Source organism: Chiloscyllium plagiosum, unplaced genomic scaffold (assembly GCF_037043375.1).
Source record: "Chiloscyllium plagiosum isolate Xiang-an unplaced genomic scaffold, Cpla_swu_hap1 HiC_scaffold_26, whole genome shotgun sequence".
In the NCBI taxonomy this organism is placed as follows: domain Eukaryota; kingdom Metazoa; phylum Chordata; class Chondrichthyes; order Orectolobiformes; family Hemiscylliidae; genus Chiloscyllium; species Chiloscyllium plagiosum.
Window position 1 is genome coordinate 3,192,669 of NW_028270164.1, and position 22,305 is coordinate 3,214,973.

Genomic DNA, 22,305 nt, shown 5'->3' on the forward strand with positions numbered 1-22,305 from the left:
ACCTCATCCACTTCCTGCACCTCTGCCCTTGAACCCACCTTTAATCGCAACAAGGACACAACCCCCCCCACCCCACCCCCGGTCCTCACCATTCACCCCACCAATCTCCAGATACATTGCATCATTATCCGTCATCTACAGATGGACCCTACCACCAGAAAAACATTTCCCTCCCCCCTTACCAGTTATCTTGAACTGTCCTACCTGTCCATCTTCCTTGCCACCTATCTGATCCACCCTCCTCTTCGACTTATCATCATTAACCCCACCTCCATCCACCTATTGCGCTCTCAGCTGCCTTTCTTCCCCCCCCCCCCCCCACCCAGCCCACACCCTCCCATTTTCTCTCAGCCCCCTTCACACCCCCATTCCTGAAGGGCTTATGCTTGAAACTTGACTCTCCTGCTCCTCAGATGCTGCCTGACTTGCTGTGCTTTTCTAGCACCACACGTTTTGACTGTTCTCCAGCATCTGCAGTCCTCACTTGCTCCTATTTGCAGACTAGTTCATGCACTATGCTAGTTTCACACTAGTTCATGCACTGTGCTATTTGCAGATGGGTTAATGCACTATTAGATTAGATTACTTACAGTGTGGAAACAGGCGCTTCAGGCCAACAAGTTCACACCGACCCGCCGAAGAGCAACCCACCCAGACCCATTCCCCTACATTTACCCCTTCACCTAACACTACGAGCACTTCTTCCTCCGCCTCCAAGCTTACTTTCACAATCAGGACTCCCGCCCACCTTCTGAGGACCCCTTCGCCCACCTCCAACACACTGCATCCACCCGGACACCCCGCGCTGGCCTATTGCCCACCCTCGACCTCTTCATTTCCAACTGCCGCCGGGACATTAACCGCCTCAACCTGTCTACCTCCCTCCCCCACTCCAACCTCTCACCCTCACAACGTGCAGCCCTCCAATCCCTCTGCTCCAATCCCAACCTCACCATCAAGCCAGCAGATAAAGGGGGCGCAGTGGTAGTCTGGCGCATTGACCTCTACACTGCTGAAGCCAAACGCCAACTTGAGGACACCTCTTCCTACCATCCCCTCAACTATGACCCCACCCCCCCAATCACCAAACCATCATCTCCCAGACAATACAGAACCTCATCACCTCAGGAGATCTCCCACCCACAGCTTCCAACCTCATAGTCCGGGAACCCCGCACTGCCCGGTTCTACCTCCTTCCCAAGATCCACAAGCCTGACCACCCTGGCCGACCCATTGTCTCAGCATGCTCCTGCCCCACTGAACTCATCTCTACCTACCTCTACGATGTCCTATCCCCCCTAGTCCAGGAACTCCCCACATACGTTCGAGACACCACCCACGCCCTCCACCTCCTCCAAGACGTCCGTTTCCCCGGCCCCCATTTTCACCATGGATATCCAATCCCGCCACACCTCCATCCGCCATGACCAGGGCCTCCAAGCCAATAGACAATAGGTGCAGGAGTAGGCCATTCTGCCCTTCGAGCCTGCACCACCATTCAATATGATCGTGGCTGATCATCCTTAATCAGTATCCTGTTCCTGCCTTATCTCCATAACCCTTGATTCCACTATCCTTGAGAGCTCTATCCAACTCTTTCTTAAATGAATCCAGAGACTGGGCCTCCACTGCCCTCTGGGGCAGAGCATTCCACACAGCCACCAAGGTCTCTGGGTGAAGAAGTTTCTCCTCATCTCTGTCCTAAATGGCCTACCCCGTATTTTTAAGCTGTGTCCTCTGGTTCGGCACTCACCCATCAGCTGAAACATGTTTCCTGCCTCCAGAGTGTCCAATCCTTTAATAATCTTATATGTCTCAATCAGATCCCCTCTCAGTCTTCTAATCTCAAGGGTATACAAGCCCAGTCGCTCCAGTCTTTCAGCGTAAGGTAGTCCCGCCATTCCAGGAATTGACCTCGTGAACCTACGCTGCACTCCCTCAATAGCCAGAATGTCTTTCCTCAAATTTGGAGACCAGAACTGATCACAGCACTCCAGGTGTGGTCTCACCAGGGCCCTGTACAGCTGCAGAAGAACCTCTTTGCTTCTTATACTGAATCCCTCTTATTATGAAGGCCAGCATGCTATTAGCCCTCCGTTTTTTCCTCTCCCGACGTCCCCAACAGTACCCTTCCACCAAAACACTCATTCGTTTGGCCAAACTGGTCCTCACCCTTAACAATTTCTCCTTCGAATCCTCCCACTTCCTCCAGACCAAAGGGGTAGCCATGGGCACACGTATTGGCCCCAGCTATGCCTGTCTCTTTGTTGGCTACGTAGAACAGTTGATCTTCCGTAATTACACCGGCACCACTCCCCACCTCTTCCTCCGCTACATTGATGACTGCATTGGCGCCACCTCGTGCTCCCGCGAGGAGGTTGAGCAATTCATCAACTTCACCAACACATTCCACCCTGACCTTAAATTTACCTGGACCATCTCTGACACCTCCCTCCCCTTCCTGGACGTCTCCATCTCCATTAATGACAACCGACTTGACACCGACATTTTTTACAAACCCACCTACTCCCACAGCTACCTGGATTACACCTCTTCCCACCCTACCTCCTGCAAAAATGCCATCCCGTATTCCCAATTCCTCCGCCTCTGCCGGATCTGCTCCCAGGAGGACCAGTTCCACCACAGAACACACCAGATGGCCTCCTTCTTTCGAGACCGCAATTTCCCTTCCCACGTGGTTAAAGATGCCCTCCAACGCATCTCGTCCACATCCCGCACCTCCGCCCTCAGACCCCACCCCTCCAACCGTAACAAGGACACAACGTCCCTGGTGCTCACCTTCCACCCTACCAACCTTCACATAAACCAAATCATCCGCTGACATTTCCGCCACCTCAAAAGACCCCACCACCAGGGATATATTTCCCTCCCCACCTCTTTCCGCCTTCCGCAAAGACCGTTCACTCCGTGACAACCTGGTCAGGTCCACACCCCCATACAACCCACCCTCCCAGTCTGGCACTTTCCCCTGCCACCGCAGGAACTGCAAAACCTGCACCCACACCTCCTCCCTCACCTCCATCCAAGGCCCTAAAGGAGCCTTCCACATCCATCAAAGTTTTACCTGCACATCCACTAATATCATTTATTGTATCCGTTGCTCCCGATGCGGTCTCCTTTACATCGGGGAGACTGGCGCCTCCTAGCAGAGCGCTTTAGGGAACATCTCTGGGACACCCGCACCAATCAACCACACCACCCTGGTGGCCCAACATTTCAACTCCCCCTCCCACTCTGCCGAGGACATGGAGGTCCTGGGCCTCCTTCACCGCCGCTCCCTCACCACCAGACGCCTGGAGGAAGAACGCCTCATCTTCCGCCTTGGAACACTTCAACCCCAGGGCATCAATGTGGACTTCACCAGTTTCCTCATTTCCCCTTCCCCCACTTCACCCTAGTTCCAAACTTCCAGCTCAGCACTATCCCCATGACTTGTCCTACCTGCCTATCTCCTTTTCCACCTATCCACTCCACCCTCCTCCCTGACCTATCACCTTCATCCCCTCCCCCACTCACCTATTGTACTCTATGCTACTTTCTCCCCACCCCCCACCCTCCTCTAGCTTATCTCTCCACCCTTCAGGCTCTCTGCCTGTATTCCTGATGAAGGGCTTTTGCCCGAAATATCGATTTTCCTGCTGCTCGGATGCTGCCTGAAATGCTGTGCTTTTCCAGCACCACTCCAATCTAGACTCTGGCTTCCAGCATCTGCAGTCATTGTTTTTACCTAATGCACTGTGCCAGTTTTACACAATGCACTGTACTATTTACAGACTAATGTAGTTTCAGACTAGTTAATGCACTGTGCTATCTGCAGACAGGGGTTAATGCACTATACCAGTTTTATACTGGCTGATATACTGTGTTGTTTTTGGACTAGCTAATGCGCTGCTAGTTTCGGTCTAGTTAATGCACTAGGCTAGTTTCGGACTAGTTAGCAGACTAGTTAGTTAACAGTGGTGTGGGCAGACTAGTTAATGCACTATGCTAGTTCCACGCTAGTTAATATACTGTCTACGTTGTACTTCGGTCAAATCAGTGAGATGATTCCAGGCTGCTAGCGCGCTCCCTGCTGACAGTCTCCGGTACTGCAGGCAACATCCCTGGCTCCCCCTTGGGGTAGGGCGGCGGTTAAACTCGCGACTGGGAGGGGGATGTACTTGTGTCACAGGGCGCTCCCGAGCTCCCCTGGCGGCCGAGAAGAGGGTTACCGGTGTTGCAGGGCGCTCCCGAGCTCCCCTAGGGGTGGGGAGGAGGATGTATCGGTGTTGCAGGGCGCTCCCGAGCTCCCCTAGGGGCGGGGAGGAGGATGTACCGGTGTTGCAGGGCGCTCCCGAGCTCCCCTAGGGGCGGGGAGGAGGATGTACCGGTGTTGCAGGGCGCTCCCGAGCTCCCCTAGGGGCGGGGAGGTGGATGCACCGGTATTGCAGGGCGCTCCTAAGCTCCTCTAGCGGCCGGGAAGAGGATGTGCAGGTGTTGCAGGGCGCTCCCGAGCTCCCCTAGAGGCGGGGAGGAGGATACACCGGTGTTGCAGGGCGCTCCCGAGCTCCCCTAGCGGCGGGAGGAGGGTGTACCGGTGTTACAGGGCGCTCCCGAGCTCCCCTAGCGGCGAGGAGGAGGGTGTACCGGTGTTGCAGGGCGCTCCCGAGCTCCCCTAGCGGCGGGGAGGAGGGTGTACCGGTGTTACAGGGCGCTCCCGAGCTCCCCTAGCGGCGGGAGGAGGGTGTACCGGTGTTGCAGGGCGCTCCCGAGCTCCCCTAGGGGCGGGGAGGAGGATGTACCGGTGTTACAGGGCGCTCCCCTAGCGGCGGGGAGGAGGGTGTACCGGTGTTACAGGGCGCTCCCGAGCTCCCCTAGCGGCGAGGAGGAGGGTGTACCGGTGTTACAGGGCGCTCCCGAGCTCCCCTAGCGGCGGGAGGAGGGTGTACCGGTGTTGCAGGGCGCTCCCGAGCTCCCCTAGCGGCGGGGAGGAGGGTGTACCGGTGTTGCAGGGCGCTCCCGAGCTCCCCTAGCGGCGAGGAGGAGGGTGTACCGGTGTTGCAGGGCGCTCCCGAGCTCCCCTAGCGGCGGGGAGGAGGGTGTACCGGTGTTACAGGGCGCTCCCGAGCTCCCCTAGCGGCGGGGAGGAGGGTGTACCGATGTTACAGGGCGCTCCCGAGCTCCCCTAGCGGCGGGGAGGAGGGTGTACCGGTGTTACAGGGCGCTCCCGAGCTCCCCTAGCGGCGGGGAGGAGGGTGTACCGGTGTTACAGGGCGCTCCCGAGCTCCCCTAGCGGCGGGGAGGAAGGTGTACCGGTGTTACAGGGCGCTCCCGAGCTCCCCTAGCGGCGGGGAGGAGGGTGTACCGGTGTTACAGGGCGCTCCCGAGCTCCCCTAGCGGCGGGGAGGAGGGTGTACCGGTGTTACAGGGCGCTCCCGAGCTCCCCTAGCGGCGGGGAGGAGGGTGTACCGGTGTTACAGGGCGCTCCCGAGCTCCCCTAGCGGCGGGGAGGAGGATGTACCGGTGTTGCAGGGCGCTCCCGAGCTCCCCTAGCGGCGGGGAGGAGGATGTACCGGTGTTACAGGGCGCTCCCGAGCTCCCCTAGCGGCGGGGAGAGTTACCTGCCGAGTCCCCGCTCCACCCCACCCCCCGCACGCAGACGCGGTTCAGACGCAGCGTGGCGGGCGCGCGCGCGGTGATGGCGGCTCGGGAGCGCGCGGGGAGATGATGGCGGCCTCGGAGCGCAGGCTCCCGAGTCCCGAAGCGTTCGTGGGCCAGTCTTGGAGCAGCTGGATCGAGCGGGCGGAGGCGCTGCGGCTGTCGGACGGTGAGTGTGTTCAGTAACCGGGGGGAAGGCGCCCGCCCGGCTCGCGGAGGCTCCGGGGCCTTTAATGGTTCAGCAGCGAGCGCCAGGGAAACGGACAACCTGCGGCCGGCCTCCTCCCGCCCAGAGAGCGGCGGGTCCTAGCGCCGGCTCCCGGCACCTGGCAGCTCGGAGTGGGGCTTCCGCGGGGTCCTAGCGCCGGGAGTCTCAGGGATGGGCTTCCGCGGGGTCCTAGCGCCGGGAGACTCAGGGATGGGCTTCCGCAGGGTCCTAGCGCCGGGAGATTCAGGGATGGGCTTCCGCGGGGTCCTAGCGCCGGGAGACTCAGGGATGGGTTTCCGCGGGGTCCTAGCGCCGGGAGATTCAGGGATGGGCTTCCGCGGGGTCCTAGCGCCGGGAGACTCAGGGATGGGTTTCCGCGGGGTCCTAGCGCCAGGAGTCTCAGGGATGGGCTTCCGCGGGGTCCTAGCGCCGGGAGACTCAGGGATGGGCTTCCGCGGGGTCCTAGCGCCGGGAGATTCAGGGATGGGCTTCCGCGGGGTCCTAGCGCCGGGAGTCTCCGGGATGGGCTTCCGCGGGGTCCTAGCGCCGGGAGACTCAGGGATGGGCTTCCGCAGGGTCCTAGCGCCAGTAGACTCAGGGATGGGCTTCCGCGGGGTCCTAGCGCCGGGAGACTCAGGGATGGGCTTCCGTTGGTTCCTAGCTCTGGGCGACCCGCTGCTGGATTTCCGCAGTGTCTTACCAATTCCCCCATCTCACTTGTGTATCAAGCTTGTGTATGTCATAGAGTCACGCAACACAGAAACAGATCCTTCGGTCCAACACATCTGCGCCGACCAAACATCCCAATCTGATCTTGTCCCATTTGCCAGCACCTGGCCCATATCCCTCCAAACCCTTCCTATTCATATACCCATCCAAATGCCTCTTAAATGTTGCAATTCTACCAGCCTCCACCACTTCCTCTGGCAGCTCATTCTATACACGTACCACCCTCTGCGTGAAAAAGGTGCCCCTTAGGTCTCTTTTATATCTTTCCCCTCTCACCCCCTCTCACCCCCTCTCACCCCCTCTCACCCCCTCTCACCCCCTCACACCCCCTCACACCCCCTCACACCCCCTCACACCCCCTCACACCCCCTCACACCTCTCACCCCTCTAGTCTGGACTCCTCGACCCCAGGGAAAAGACTTTGTCTATTTACCCTATCCATGCCACTCATAAGTTTGTAAACCTCTATAAGGTCATCCCTCAGCCTCTAACGCTCCAGGGAAAACAGCCCCAGCCTGTTCAGCCTCTCCCTATAGCTCAAATCATCCAATCCTAGCAACATCCTTGTAAATCTTTTCTGAACCCTTTCAAGTTTCACAACATCTTTCCAATAGGAAGGAGTCCAGAATTGCATGCAATATTCCAACAGTGGCCTAACCAATGTCCTGTACAGCCGCAACATGACCTCCCAACTCCTGTACTCAGTACTTTGACCAATAAAGGAAAGCATACCAAATGCCTTCTTCACTATCCTATCTACCTGCGACTCCACTTTCAAGGAGCAATAAACCTGCACTCCAAGGTCTCTTTGTTCAGCAACACTCTCTACGACCTTACCATTAAGTGTATAAGTCCTGCTAAGATTTGCTTTCCCAAAATGCAGCACCTCGCATTTATCTGAATTAAACTCCATCTGCCACTTCTCAGCCCATTGGCCCATCTGGTCCAGATCCTGTTGTAATCTGAGGTAACCCTCTTCGCTGTCCACTACATCTCCAATTTTGGTGTCATCTGCAAACTTACTAACTGTACCTCTTATGCTCGCATCCACATCATTTATGTAAATGACAAAAAGTAGAGGACCCAGCACTGATCCTTGTGGCACTCCACTGGTCATAGGCCTCCACTCTGAAAAACAACCCTCCACCACCATCCTCTGTCTTCAACCTTTGAGCCAGTTCTGTATCCAAATGGCTAGTTCTCCCTGTATTCCATGAGATCTAACCTTGCTAATCAGTTTCCCATGGGGAACCTTGTCGAACGCCTTACTGAAGTCCATATAGATCACATCTACCACTCTGCCCTCATCAATCCTCTTTGTTACTTCTTCAAAAAACTCAATCAAGTTTGTGAGACATAATTTCCCACCATGTTCAGTTCTTTTCCTGAGGTTTCACACACGAGGTGCAATTCACACACACCAACTTCAGCAAACAGTTAAAGTTTATTAAAGCCTGTATAAGCCAGGTGACCCCCTTTGACACTTGTCACAGGTGCACAGGTTGAGTCAAAAGTTGCCCTGAACAAAGGAAACATATCCCCTTTATACAGGTCAGTTGCAATGCTTACAGATCCTCTGGCCACTCCCCCACAGTCACATGCCACTCAAGACAACCCCCTGTCCCTCCCTCACAGTTACATGTTACCCCAGGTACAATGGTAGGATGAGGTCATCTTTGGAGATAATATAAATGTAAATACCTTAATCCTGGGGAATCGTTATGCAAATGATTTCCTGACTCTGTGATTCCCCAAGACAGTGTAGGTGTGATGTGTCCTAGCTTCGGGGTGGCCGTACAAATGAGTTCTGGCTCCGCTACTTCCCCAGACAATGTAGGTGTGGTCACTTCAGCATTGGAGATAATCATGCAAGTGAATCTAATTGGCTGGGGATGGCTATGAAAGTATGGAAGAGATTGAATGAGAGTTTAGTTTGATGATAGTAGGAGTAAACAACTGTCTAAATGAAGTGTAAATTACAATGGATAGGCATCCATATTCCTGCAGGAGATCTATGAGACAGAACGTTCAGCTTGCAGTCTAACTCTTTAATATTACATTATTGTCCGGAGAGATATTTCCATTTAATCTTTTAACATGACAACCTGACACCATCCTCCCTCTCTTTCACCTGATTGTGCAGCTTCCCTTTTGGTTTTTTCCCTCCTTTTCACCTGTCCCCATCCTTTCTTGTTATGTCTTTAACTTTCTGCAGTTGTGACAAAAGATAAACTGATGTGTGTAAAGGGGAACAATCATCACTAGCAACAGCCATATGAAAGAAAAGTGGAGAGTAGTTATTTCCTGAAATGATTGAATTCAGTGTTGAGTCTGGAGGGTGACAATGTCTCATTGGAAGATGAGGTGCTGCTCCGGAAATCGAATGTGGCCAAGGTCTGACTGGGAGTAGTGGCACAGTGATCACGTCACTGGCTAACTGATCCAAAGGCCCAGCTGAATACATAGAACAGTGGTTCCCAATCATTTCAATAACATGAAATGATTGTGGGCGGCACGGTGGCACAGTGGTTAGCACTGCTGCCTCACAGCGCCTGAGACCTGGGTTCAATTCCCGCCTCAGGCGACTGACTGTGTGGAGTTTGCACGTTCTCCCCGTGTCTGTGTGGGTTTCCTCTGGGTGCTCCGGTTTCCTCCCACAGTCCAAAAGATGTGCAGGGTCAGGTGAATTGGCCATGCTAAATTGCCCGTAGTGTTAGGTAAGGGGTAAATGTAGGGGTATGGGTGGGTTTCGCTTCGGCGGGTCGGTGTGGACTTGTTGGGCCGAAGGGCCTGTTTCTACACTGTAATGTAATCTAATCTAATCTAATGGTACACTTCAATGAGACAACTGCATGACACACCTAATTTTTTCAGCTGAATTGCCCACACATGTGACATTTATTTGCATTGACAAAGATTACAGCATAGTGCGTACAACCAGCTAAAGAAGGATTTCGAGCAATGGATGTGTCAAATCCATTGGTAAAAACACTGCCTTAAACACAGTCATGTTTTCAAAATCTGCTCACCTCAACTATTTCTAACTGTTGATGGCTATACATCTCTTCCCCACACTGCACTCCATCAGGCGATTGAATTTCACAGATGATATTTCATATTTGTAACAAAATTTTTGAGGTGTACTTTTTACTAAATAATAAACATATGATTGACATTCAGTGGATTAGAGCGAAATGCAAAAGTGTGTAAATTGAAATTTCCTGGGTTAGTGGGAAATCTGGGCCTTCTGGACATGCAGAGATTTTCATCTGAGGGAGACCACCTTTATTTAAAAACCAGTGACCAAAGAAACTATTACTTCATCTCAATTTCACCCTTTGGCTGCCTGTATTTAAAATGTTGAGGTTTAAGAATCGAAAGACCAATACCTCCTCTTTTATTCTGATGAATAATTTTCACGAGTTTTAGGAGTTGTAAATTTCGTTGCATACATGACTGTTTAAGATAAAATGATGTTTGTTTTATATTGATTTACATGACCTTGGTAAAATATTTAATGGCACACTTGGGCAGACAGAGAGTATACAGTATTCAGAGCCTTTAAATAAGAGGATTGGAGGTTGTGCTGAATTTATATAACCTCAGCTGTAACATTGGAGAACCTGTGCCATTACCCCTCAATGTTTTTCATACAGCCCTCCCCGGCATTCAGCAAACTTTCTTCACTGTCACAGGCACCCAACAGGATTTTCCGATTGGTGGTTATCAGTATGTCTGAGCAGTGCTACCTCAGTAACGTAATGTCAGGCTGCTGCTAGATACAATTCATTTACCATTGAGGTACAATACTAGTGGGGACAGGTCTGTCACTGTATAACACTGGGGTACAGTACTGGTGGGGATAGGTCTGTCACTGTATAACACTGGGGTACAGTACTGGGGGTGACAGGTGTGTCACTGTATAACACTGGGGTACAGTACTGGTGGGCACAGGTCTGTCACTGTATAACACTGGGGTACAGTACTGGTGGGGATAGGTCTGTCACTGTATAACACTGGGGTACAGTACTGGGGGTGACAGGTGTGTCACTGTATAACACTGGGGTACAGTACTGGTGGGCACAGGTCTGTCACTTTATAACACTGGGGTACAGTACTGGTGGGGACAGGTCTGTCACTGTATAACACTGGGGTACATTACTGGTGGGGACAGGTCTGTCACTGTATAACACTGGGGTACAGTACTGGTGGGGACAGGTCTGTCACTGTATAACACTGGGGTACAATACTGGTGGGAACATGTCTGTCACTGTATAATACTGGGGTAGAGTACTGGTGGGGACAGGTCTGTCACTGTATAACACTGGGGTACAGTACTGGTTGGACAGGTCTGTCACTGTATAACACTGGGGTACAGTACTGGTGGGGACAGGTCTGTCACTGTATAACGCTGGGGTACAGTACTGGTGGGGACAGTCTGTCACTGTATAACGCTGGGGTACAGTACTGGTGGGGACAGGTCTGTCACTGTATAACACTGGGGTACAGTACTGGTGGGGACAGGTCTGTCACTGTATAACACTGGGGTACAATACTGGTGGGAACAGGTCTGTCACTGTATAACACTGGGGTACAGTACTGGTGGGAACATGTCTGTCACTATATAACACTGGGATACAGTACTGGTGGGGACAGATCTTTTGTTGCATAATGCACATGTCATTGAGGGGATGATTTATGAGTTTCAGACATTATGTATAGAGGCTGAAGTGTGTTTCCTTTGTGTGTAAACCCTGATTCTATGACTGACTCAGTGTGAATGCTGTCTGCATTGCTGTCTGTGCTGTGTTAAAACCAGACTGTAGAGGCTGAAAGGGGAAATAAATCCACCAGCTCCTGAAGCTGGTGGTTTTGGGTTTGGTCCCAGATGGCCTCCCCACAGAGAAAGCAGCAGCATGCTGCACCCTCTAGCTTCCTGTTCAGATTGGCCCCAGGAGGTGAGAGAGGGCAGCGGGCGTGATTCTGTTGCCGTGTTTAATTCATCTGCCTTTTGGTCTCATCCCCTTGACCATACTGAATGATTTAGACCTGCTGTGAACTGAGAACACAAACCTCTACATTACAAAGTGTTTGCTTTTTGCCAGGACTCAGTTTGTCTCAACTTTGAAGCCTCCGATTCTGCTCTCTTGAATGTTCGCCGTTAGCCATTTCCCCAGCCTTCAGTTGCCTGGATTCCTGATTTTGAAATTCCCTCCCTAAACCCCTCAGCACCTCTATCTCTCTCTGCTCTTGTAATATTTAATACACTTCCTACATTTGGTCTCATAGTTTTCTTGTGAAGTGCATTGGGAAGATTTTATGAGGGTAAAACAATGTTGTTATCGTAACATTCTCACCTCTGATCTAGTCCAGAGGCTTCAGTACATTAGCCAGGCCGATGGTCAGTGTGCAGTGCTGGAGGAGTGTAGCATGATTAGTAATGCCATGTTCCCATCTCTCTTTCTGGACGTTCCCATGAGATTATTTTGAAGAAGAGGGAAGTTCTGCTCAGCTCGATGACCTGTCAGGTATTTATATCTCAGCCAAGCAGATTGTCTTGTCATGATCATCTTGCTGTATTTGGGATCTTACTGTGCACTATTTATGGGTGGCACAGTGGTTAGCACTGCTGCCTCACAGCGCCAGAGACCCGGGTTCAATTCCCGCCTCAGGCGACTGACTGTGTGGAGTTTGCACGTTCTCCCCGTGTCTGCGTGTGTTTCCTCCGGGTGCTCCGGTTTCCTCCCACATCACAAAGATGTGCAGGGTCAGGTGAATTGGCCATGCTAAATTGCCCGTAGTGTTAGGTAAGGGGTAAATGTAGGGGTATGGGTGGGTTTCGCTTCACCGGGTCGGTGTGGACTTGTTGGGCCGAAGGGCCTGTTTCCACACTGTAATCTAATCTAATCTAATCTAATCTAATCTAATCTAATCTAAAAATCTAATTTAACTGCTATGATCGTTTTTTAAAAATATACTTCATTAGCTGCTAATTATCTTGTGAGAGACGCTATAGAAATGGAAGTCTTTCTTTCCACCTTTCCCTGGAACAACCTGTCAACATTCCATCCCAAATCTCCCACTTAAAGAATGATTGTTGAGGGGAATGTCACCTTCCTAACATTAGCCTTGCTGGCTGGCTATTTGGCCTCAGGAGGTATCGCAGCCCAGACTGATCCTGTAGGACTGCAATAATGGGTTTAGAGGTGGCAGCTGGAGGATGGAAGTGAATTTCATGCATGTAGCTGTGTTCAAAAGAAAAAAAGTAATTCACCTTTTGCCTTGGGGCTTGTCCTAGACTAGTCAGTTGGTGATTGCTGTTAGAAATGTTATTTCAGTAATCTTTATATAATAAATAGGACTGAAGTGTGCAACAAGTAGAGTTTCTGTAAGTTCAGTATTGTATTTCGTTTTCAAGATTTGGCTTTGCTGGGCGTTGGTAATTTTATCTTTGAAAAATGTTTCAATTAACTGTTTTTGATTTGAGAAGCATATTTTCTGTATATGTTGGCATCAGGAATACACTCAACACATTATGAGCTGTGGAAAAGATGGCTAATGATCTAACTAGGTTAGGAATCCAGGGATGACAATTAATTTGAGAAAGCTCTGGCATTGTAAAGGTTAATAAGGTCTCGAGTTCTAGAGTTTGAAGTGAATGCAGTTGTAATGTCGCTGTACGCAGTGGTATACATTCGCTGTGCAGATCATGGCTCTGTTATAATTCTTTCTGCTGTTACAGGGACCTGAATTTAACACCTAGCTGGATTGTTCATTGTGCTGAAGGTTTCAAATCCAGCATTCCCTCGATACTGCACTCGATTGTCAGCCAGGATTACATCATGCCACATAATGGACTTATTAGCAAAATAAAAGCCCATGAGCTTAAAGGGGCAGTGACAGCCTGGATACAAGATCGACTAAGAGGCAGAAAGCAGGGAGTAATGGTGAACACTATTAGAACCACTGCTGTTATTGAGTATGTACCTAAATCCAGGTCAATGTTTATGGGACATAATTTTGAAGCGTGCAGATGATCAGAAACGTAGAAGACAGTGAGGAGATCACATACAGACTGCAGGAGGATGCAAACTCTTGAAGGGAGCAGACACATGACAGCTTAGGTTTAATGTGGTGAAGTATGAAGTGATGTATTTTAATAGGAAAAAATGTACAGAAGCAAATTTAACTAAATGGTATAAATGTGCAGAGGGTGCAGTGGTGGCTGGATATATACAGATTTACAAAGATGGCAGGAAAGATTGAGAAATTGCTTAGAAGCCTGTATGGTATTCTTGGCTTTGTAAACTGAAGAATTCAGTGCAAAACCAAGAAATTTATACGAAAACTTTAAAAATCCCTGATTCAGCCTTAGTTGGAGTGATGTGTCCAGTTCTGGGCACAGACTTCAGGAAGGAAGTTAGAGGAGGTGCAGAAGAGATTTCCTGGAACTGTACCAGGGATTCAGAACTCCAGAGAGACTGAGGAAGGTGGAGTTCTCCTTAAATCAAAGTTAAAAATCACACAACACCAGGTTATAATCCAACTGGTTTATTTGGAAGTACTAGCTTTTGGAGCGCTGTTCCTTCATTAGGTAGCTGTCCTTAACTCAGACAAAGTTAAGGAAGGATGTAACAGAGCTTCTCTTAATTTTATTGTGTTTGATAAAATAAACCAGAGAAAAAGATTAGCTAATGAACCAGGGCAAATATTTTCCAGAGCAGGGGAGTAAGATTAATCAATAGCGTTTTCAAAGAGCAAGCATGGGCTTGATGGGTCAAATGGCTTCCTCATGTGCTGTACAAATGCAAGATGTGCTCGCAATTATAGCAGAGGGGCTGCTGTGATACCCAGGATAGAGTTCATTGGTTTCTTTCACTGCACTACAGTTTGTTCATTTGACTTACGGTGATTGCTTCAGGTTGTGTGACTGTCTGAACATATTTTGTTTCACTTCTACAGAATCGGAGGATAGTGGCAAAGATGTGAGAAAGAAGATTGAAACAATGAGGCTCATTAGAGAAGGTAAGGGAGTGGGCTGGATATGAAGGACTGAAAACAGGTACAGTCACTTCATTCTGAATGATTTGAAATTCCCAATTTCACTGGTGTTGAGGGGGGTGGGGGAATGGAATGTTTACGGGCTGTGGTTATGGGTGGCAGATTGATGGTATGAAACAGGTACAGAGATCAAGTTTACCCCTTCCTTTACCCTCCTGTTCCCAGCTTTCTGTGTGTGCGCGCGCATGCACTAGCTAATTTCCTCTCTGTTTCAGATATGCCAATCTTTGGTCATTGTCCAGCCCATGACGAGTTCTTCCTTGTGGTGTGTAACCAGTGTGGACAGGTAGTTAAACCTCAGGCATTCCAGATGCACTGTGGTAAGTTATTTTGTGTCTCAGTATCTTTGGGTCTTTCAAAGGAAACAAGACATATCTGCTTTCAGTGAATTGGATACTGCAGAGGAATGCTGACCTAAACTTTCTCAGATATCAGCTGTCCCTCACACAAGTTCTGAGCTTGAGAAAGGTTACATCAGCATCATCTTTGGATTCACTCTGCCTTTCAATCACTGTTCCCTTCCTTTGGCAGTATATAATCAGAACAGTGCAGAGGGGACTGCTATCTTGGAATTTTGAATGGCAGTACAGAAACACAAGTCATTATCTAACCCCATGCTTTACCTGCCTTGGGAGTGTTTGATGGGGACAGTGTGGATAGAGCATTACTTTCAGTTTAACACAGTGGAGGGTGCTTTAGTCTGGATCCAGCCCTGTGCTATGCCCACCCTGAGAGTGTTTGGTGGAGATGTGTTAGAGGGATCTTTACTCTGCATCTAATTCCATGCTATCTGTGTCCTGGCGGTGGTTGATGGGGACAGTGTAGCGTGAGCTTTACTTGGTATCTAGGCCTTTGCTGTACCTGTCCTATTAGCTTGAGTGCTGGAGTTATTCAGTTCTCCAACTCTGATGACTTCGATGACTATATTCAAAAGTAATTTTAAAAATGTGCAGAAACCTGGCTGTTAAAGGTCTTCAGTGTGGTGATAGATCCACTGAGGCAGAGCTCGGCCATGTCCAAAGCAATTTTTAAAGATTCATTCACAGGACGTGGCGTTGCTGGCTAGGACAGCATTTATTGCCCATCCCTTATTGCCCAGAGACCAGTTAAGTGTCAACCACATTGCTGTAGGTCTGGAGTTACATGTAGGCCAGACCAGGTAAGGATAACAGTTCCTTCCCTAAAGGACTTGAGTAAACCAGGTGGGTTTTTCCAACAATTGACAATTAACCTGTTCCAGACTTTTATTGAATTCAGATTCCATTATCTGTCTTCACAATTTGAACCCAGGTCCCCAGAACAGTCCCCGGTTCTCAGGATTAATAGTCTGGTAATAATACCATCAGGTCATCATGTCTCCCCCTTTTCTTAAGAATACATCCATTATCACAGTTAGCAATGTCCAAACATACAGAGAGCCGAGAGCTACTGTTGCAGTTTAACCAGTCTTGCAGTCAGTCAGTGCAGGGCATTGATATTGAACCCAATCTTTCTCTTTACTGTCAGCAAAACTTCCTACTTTCACAAACAAAGAACAGAAATAACTGGAGAAACCCAGCAAGTCTGGCAGCATCAATGGAAAGAAAAGAAAGTTGAGGTTTTGAGTCCAGTGACCCTTCTTCAGGACTCCTCCTGTCACCTTTGTAACAACACCCATCTCCATCTCAGAGTTCTGAACAGCCACACCAGACTCAAAACATTAACTTATCTTCTCTCTCCACAGACACTACAAGACCTGCTGAATTTCTCTAGCTTATTCTGTATTTAATGCTTTTATTAACTTTAGTGTACTCATGTGCAGCACTTTGGGCTTTCTCCTATTGTGGGGTGTTACATTTCAAGTTGTTGAACTGAGTGGCTTGTGCAGCTGCTTTAGAGTTGGTTAAGGAGGACCCATGCTGATATGGGATCATAGTTAGGATTCCATACCTAAAGAATATCAGTGATGTCAACCCAATAACTCCAAAGTCACTTTTACTGATACCAGCTTTCCAATTTCAGATACTTTATGAAATAATGACTTGTGTTTCTGTAGTGCCATTCAAAATGCCAAGATAGCAGAAAGTGCACAGCATGCTCCCGCAAATCTCCGTCAAATAAGTGGCCAGATTATTTAGTTTTGTGATTGGGTAAATGTTGACAAGGGCAGCAAAAGGAATGCAGCTGCTTTTCTAGGGCCCTGGGATCTTTTACCTAAGTAGGCAGGTAGAGGCTTCGATGCCTTATCTGAAAGATGGTACCCCTAATGACAGGACAGTCAGTCCCCCAGCATTGCACTGACTCTTAGTCTGGCTCGTGCTCGCACCTCTCTGGAAGGTCTTAAACCTGTGGAAGGTGAGAGGGTGCTACCATGAGCCAAGGCTACACCAGTGTTTTGAAACGGTAATGGCAGGATGTGAACAGTAGTTCTTCAGGTTGTGTGTTGTATGTTTCATGTCAAGCCAAGAAATCTAATTAACTCGGACTATTTTCAGAGAGAAGACATGGGTCTCTGAACAAACTATCAGCACGAAGACCTCCTGCCTTGAATTCCCCAAACTCTATTGTCCTGCAGAAATCGCGATCCAACAGTGTGCAAACTGCTGTGACCTCTAACCATGGCACCAGTTCCTCCAAAGAGAAGCTACAGAGCCCTGGTAGCAAGGTGCTACAGTTAGACGTGCCTTCAAAGGGACCAAAAGAAAATCTCTGGTAACCGAATTTCATTTTTGACCATGATTATGTAGAGCAAGCGAAGAGAAAACCTTCATTTTAACTTAGAGGGATAGATGCTGCAGTCAAATCAGAGATGAATGACTTCAGTTACATGCAGAGACAGAGAAAGCTGGGCTTATTCTACTTGGAGCAGACAATGTTCAGGAGAGATTTGTTGGAGATGTTGAGAATTGTGAAGGGTTATGATGGACAAGGCAGGGAGGGGAATTGTTTCTAGTAGTAAAACAGTTATCAACTCTGACTGTCCAGCATTTGCAGTCCTCACTATCTCCCAATAACCAGAGGACACAGGTTGAAGGTAATTGCCAGAAGACTAAGAGAACTTTTTCTTACATGTAACAATTTATAATTTGAAACATGCTGCCTGGAAATGCTGTGAAAACAGATTTAATAGTAACTTTCAAAGGAAATTAGATAAATACTTGAAAGCTGAAGACGAAAGGGAAGGAGCAGATGAATGGGAATAATAGGATAACTCAACACAGTCAGACGTGAAGCCGGTACAAACTCGTGCTGAGCTTAGCCATCTCTTCTGGACATGAGTCTTTAGACAGCGTTCCAACTGGCTGTTTGACTGTGGGTTGCATCACACTTTAACCTAGTGTTATTTACACAAGCTTTCAAGGTTCACTGGGTGCTGATCTGGAGTAAGAATCCTGGTTGATTGTTTTCTTTCCCTCAAAGACTGTTAATATTTAAGTGACAAATCGACAAGTTTCCAAATTATCCTGGTACAGTTTTAATTCTACTGCTTCACTCTTCTGAAGGTATTTGCCATTTCTCAGGCTCGAGGCTACTGATTGGGATTCTGCTTTTGTAGTTCATCCTTCATGTAGGTGGAGGCAATAACAGCCTGACTGTTCGACAGTGTAGGGCATCGCAGACACACCAAGTCCTCATCCAGTCATAGAGATATACAGCACAGAAACAGACCCTTCAGTCCAACTCATTCATGCTGACCAGATATGCTAAATTAATTTAGTCACATTTGCCAGCATTTGGTCCATAATCCCTCTAAACCCTTCTTATTCACATACCTATCCAGATGCCTTTTAAATGTTGTACCAGCCTCCACCACTTCCTCATTCCATACACACACCACCCTCTGCATGAAAAAGTTGACCATTGGGTCCCTTTTAAATCTTTCCTCTCTCACCTTATGCCTATGCCCTCTACCTTTGGACTCCCCTCCCCTGGAGAAAAGATCTTGACTGTTCACCCTATCCATGCCCCTCATGATTTCACAAGTCCTGCCACAACATCCATTTGCATTCCAGCTGTGTTCATTGACTGGCTGCCAGATGTTGACCATCAACCCATAGTCCGAAACTCTGAACCCAGTCTGAAATGCTGAACCTTACGCCTTGAACCCTAAGCCAGCCTGGGATTCACACCGGGGAGGTCCAAAACCCTGTCCAAATTCTCAGAGTTGAGGATTTGAACCTGAGGGCTTGCTGCTCTGTCTAGTTTCACATTCAATACCTTTATCCACTCAGTGACAGGGAAAGCTCTTACTGCAGGTTCTGAAGTCTCACTCACTTTCCTTATCATTGGGCTTTCTCCTGGAAACTGAATATGTGTGGACTGTGAGTGTAGCAGGATTGAATAACCTGGTCAAATAGCCTATTGATAACTCAGTGCTGAGGCTCATGTAGGAGCAAGCTTGTATTTAACTGGATGCCTGGAATTTATTTATTAAACTTCATGTTTATCCTGCTCCAGCTTGTTTGTTCCTGTGGTGAACCTGGAAAAGATCCCGACTCTCAGAAAGACGGACAGCTCCTGCATCAAGCTGAGCTCAAAGCTTCCGGCTGTTTCCTTGTCCCCACCCAATCCCACTTTGGCTCCCAGTAAACCCAGTCCGGTACCCGTCGTTGAACCTGTAGCGAAGGCGCTGGCAGCAAGCGCAATCCCCAAGGTGGCTGATTCTCTGCAGCCATCCACAGTAATTCAGAATGGTAAAGGGGAGCGGTCTCCCGTGCTGGAGGAACCAACACTCAGCAACAGGAAAAACAGCCATAAAATCCACCGAAGAATTGTAGGTGAGTTTGCAATCACTGCACTCATTGAACTAATGAGGAGTCAAATGGTGAAGGAAGGGAAGTAGGAGCCAATGATTTGTTATATTTAAAACTAATTGGAACAACCAGTTCATAGTTTTGTGACTGAGATCAGTGATGACTTGTGTTTGGGATACAACAGTCAAACATCACATCAGGTAGGATAGATACTGAATAAACTGATGGGGTCAGTGTAGATAGGGTTTAACTCTGTATGTAACCCTGTGCTGTCCCTGTCCTGGGCATGTTTGATGGGAGCAGATGAGAGAGACCTTTACTCTGCATCTGATCCCATGCTGTATCTGTCCTGTGAGTGTTTGATGGGGAAGGTGTACAGGGGGTTTAACTTTCAGTTTAGTATTTAGAGGGAGATTTAATTTATCTACTCTTCTGTGGTCCCTGCGCTGGGAGCATTTAATGAAAATAGTCAAGGGTGCTTGCTTTTAAGTTTAAAAGAGCAGAGACAACTTTATCTTGGTTTAAACAAGACAGCTTTACTTTCAGTTTAAAGAACAAAGAGAGCTTTACTCTGTATCTAACCCTGTGCTGTCTCTGTCCTGGGAATGTTTGATGGAGATAGTGTAGAAGGACCTTAACTCTGTATTTAACCCTGTGATGTTGCTGTCCTGGGACTATTTGATGGGGACATGTAGAGGCTGCTTTACTTTGTATCTGAACCCGTGTTGTAATTAAAGAAAATATATTTCTTTAACAAATGCAATAGCAAGACTTAAAATGTATACAAAGTCGGGGATGCGGAAGAAATTTGGAAAAAATGAGGGCATGTGTTAGCTGACGTCTACGTGCACGCAGTGACATTTGACCTTTGAATCCACTGCATAGTTTTGATTTTCCATTCTCAAATATTTCCATTGCTAGTGAGTTTTGTGAAGATTTGTCGCTCAGGTTGAAGTTCTGGATGTAGGTTTGTTTGCTGAGTTGGAAGGTTCATTTTCGGACGTTTCCTCACCATACTAGGTAACATCATCAGTGAGCCTCCGAATGAAGCACTGAATGCATGGCTCGCTTTCTATTTATGTTTTTTAGGTTTCCTTGGATTTGTGATGTCATTTCCTGTACTTTTTCTCAGGGGTGGTAAATGAGATCCAAGTCAATATGTTTGTTGATAGAGTCCTGGTTGGAATGCCATGCTTCTAGGAATTCTCGTGCGTGTCTCTGTTTGGCTTGTCCTAGGATGGATGTGTTGTCCCAGTCGACGATAGACCCGACCCCACAAACAGAAAACCGAATCACCGTCCTACTCAAAAAACTTCAGAAATCTGGAGAAATACATAAGACCGACTTCCAAAAATGAAACCAGATGGATTACCCAAAATTCACAAACCAGGATCCCCCCTCAGACCCATCGTCTCACTACCTGGAACACCCACTTACAGACTGGCCAAGGAGCTAGACCAAAGACTAACACACTTAGTAGAAGAATCACGTCACTCCATCCACTCCACCCAAGAATTCCTGAAGACACCAAGATGCAAGAGGATGAAATAATGTCTTCTTTGACGTAACAGCCCTGTTCTCATCCATCAACATCAACCTGGCCAAGGAAACACTAACTACACGATTAGACCCAAAGCCACATACATCAAACACCACCAACTTCATCAGCAAGGACAGTATCATCAAGCTAGTGGACCTATGCCTTACCACCCACTTCACCTTCAACAACAAAACCTACAGACAAACCAACAGAACACCCATGGGATCTCCGATATCAGGGTTCTTAGCAGAGACAGTAATGCAGAGACTTGAACAGACAGCTCTGCCAACCATTCAACCCAAACTTTGGGTCCGCTACGTGGATGACACCTTTGTCATCACTAAACAAAACAAATTAGAGGAAACCTTCAAGACCATCAGTAATACCCATACTGGCATAAAATTCACTAAAGAGGAGAAAAGCAGCAACAAACTGCCATTCCTAGATGTCACAGTAGAACGAACAGCCAACGGGGAACCAGCGTCTACAGGAAAACAACACAAACAGACCAAATACTGAACTACTGAAGGAATCATCCCAACACCCACAAACGAAGCTGCATCAGAGCATTACTTCAACGAGCCACCACACACTGCAGCACAGAGGAACTCACACAGAGCAGAGGAAAATCACATGTACAGTATGTTTAAAAAAAGGGGTATCCAGTGAACACAGTCCGCCGATTTCTCAGCAATAAACCCCAACAAGCAGACAAAACCCTAGCCACTCTCCCCTACATCAAAGACTTCTCGGAAATGATTGCCAGACTACTCAGACCCCTTGGCATCATGGTAGCCCACAAACGCACAACACACTAAAACAACAGCTAATGAACCTGAAAGACCCAATACAGACAACAAGCAAAACTAATGTCATTTACAAAATACCTTGCAAGAACTGTAACAAACACTACATTGGACAAACAGGCAGAAAACTAGCCACTAGGATACATGAACATCAACTAGCCACAAAAAGACATGACCCACTCTCACTAGTATCCTCACATACAGATGAGGAAGGACACCACTTTGACTGGAACAATACATCCATCCTAGGACAAGCCAAACAGAGACACAGACAAGAATTCCTAGAAGCTTGGCATTCCAACCAGGACTCTATCAACAAACACATGGACTTGGATCCCATTTACCAAGCCCTGAGAAAAAGTACAGGAAATTATGTCACCACAGAAAATGACATCACCAACCCAAGGAAACCTAAACACATGAATGGAAAGTGGGCCATGCCACCAGTGCTTCATTTGGAGGCGTGATGTTACCTGGTGTGGTGATGAAGCACCTGAAAATGAATCTTCTAGCTCTGCGAGCAAACCTACATCCATTTCCGTTGCTTTACATAAAAAAGTGTTCCAGGTG

General features: G+C 48.4%; 1 protein-coding gene across 3 annotated transcripts in view; it reads left to right on the forward strand.

Moving 5' to 3' along the window:
* The first annotated feature begins 5,462 nt into the window (after positions 1–5,462).
* Positions 5,463–22,305, forward strand: part of LOC122547363 (ataxin-7-like protein 1) — a 57,944-nt gene continuing 41,101 nt past the window's right edge. For 2 of the 3 annotated variants that reach the window (XM_087973422.1, XM_087973423.1), the window contains exons 1-5: positions 5,463–5,827; positions 14,558–14,620; positions 14,872–14,976; positions 17,131–17,347; positions 19,094–19,413. In XM_087973422.1, the coding sequence (XP_087829548.1) occupies positions 5,725–5,827; positions 14,558–14,620; positions 14,872–14,976; positions 17,131–17,347; positions 19,094–19,413 (808 nt within the window). In that variant the 5' untranslated portion in view covers positions 5,463–5,724. The remainder of the gene's footprint in view (positions 5,828–14,557; positions 14,621–14,871; positions 14,977–17,130; positions 17,348–19,093; positions 19,414–22,305) is intronic. The other variant, XM_087973424.1, reaches the window with a different exon arrangement.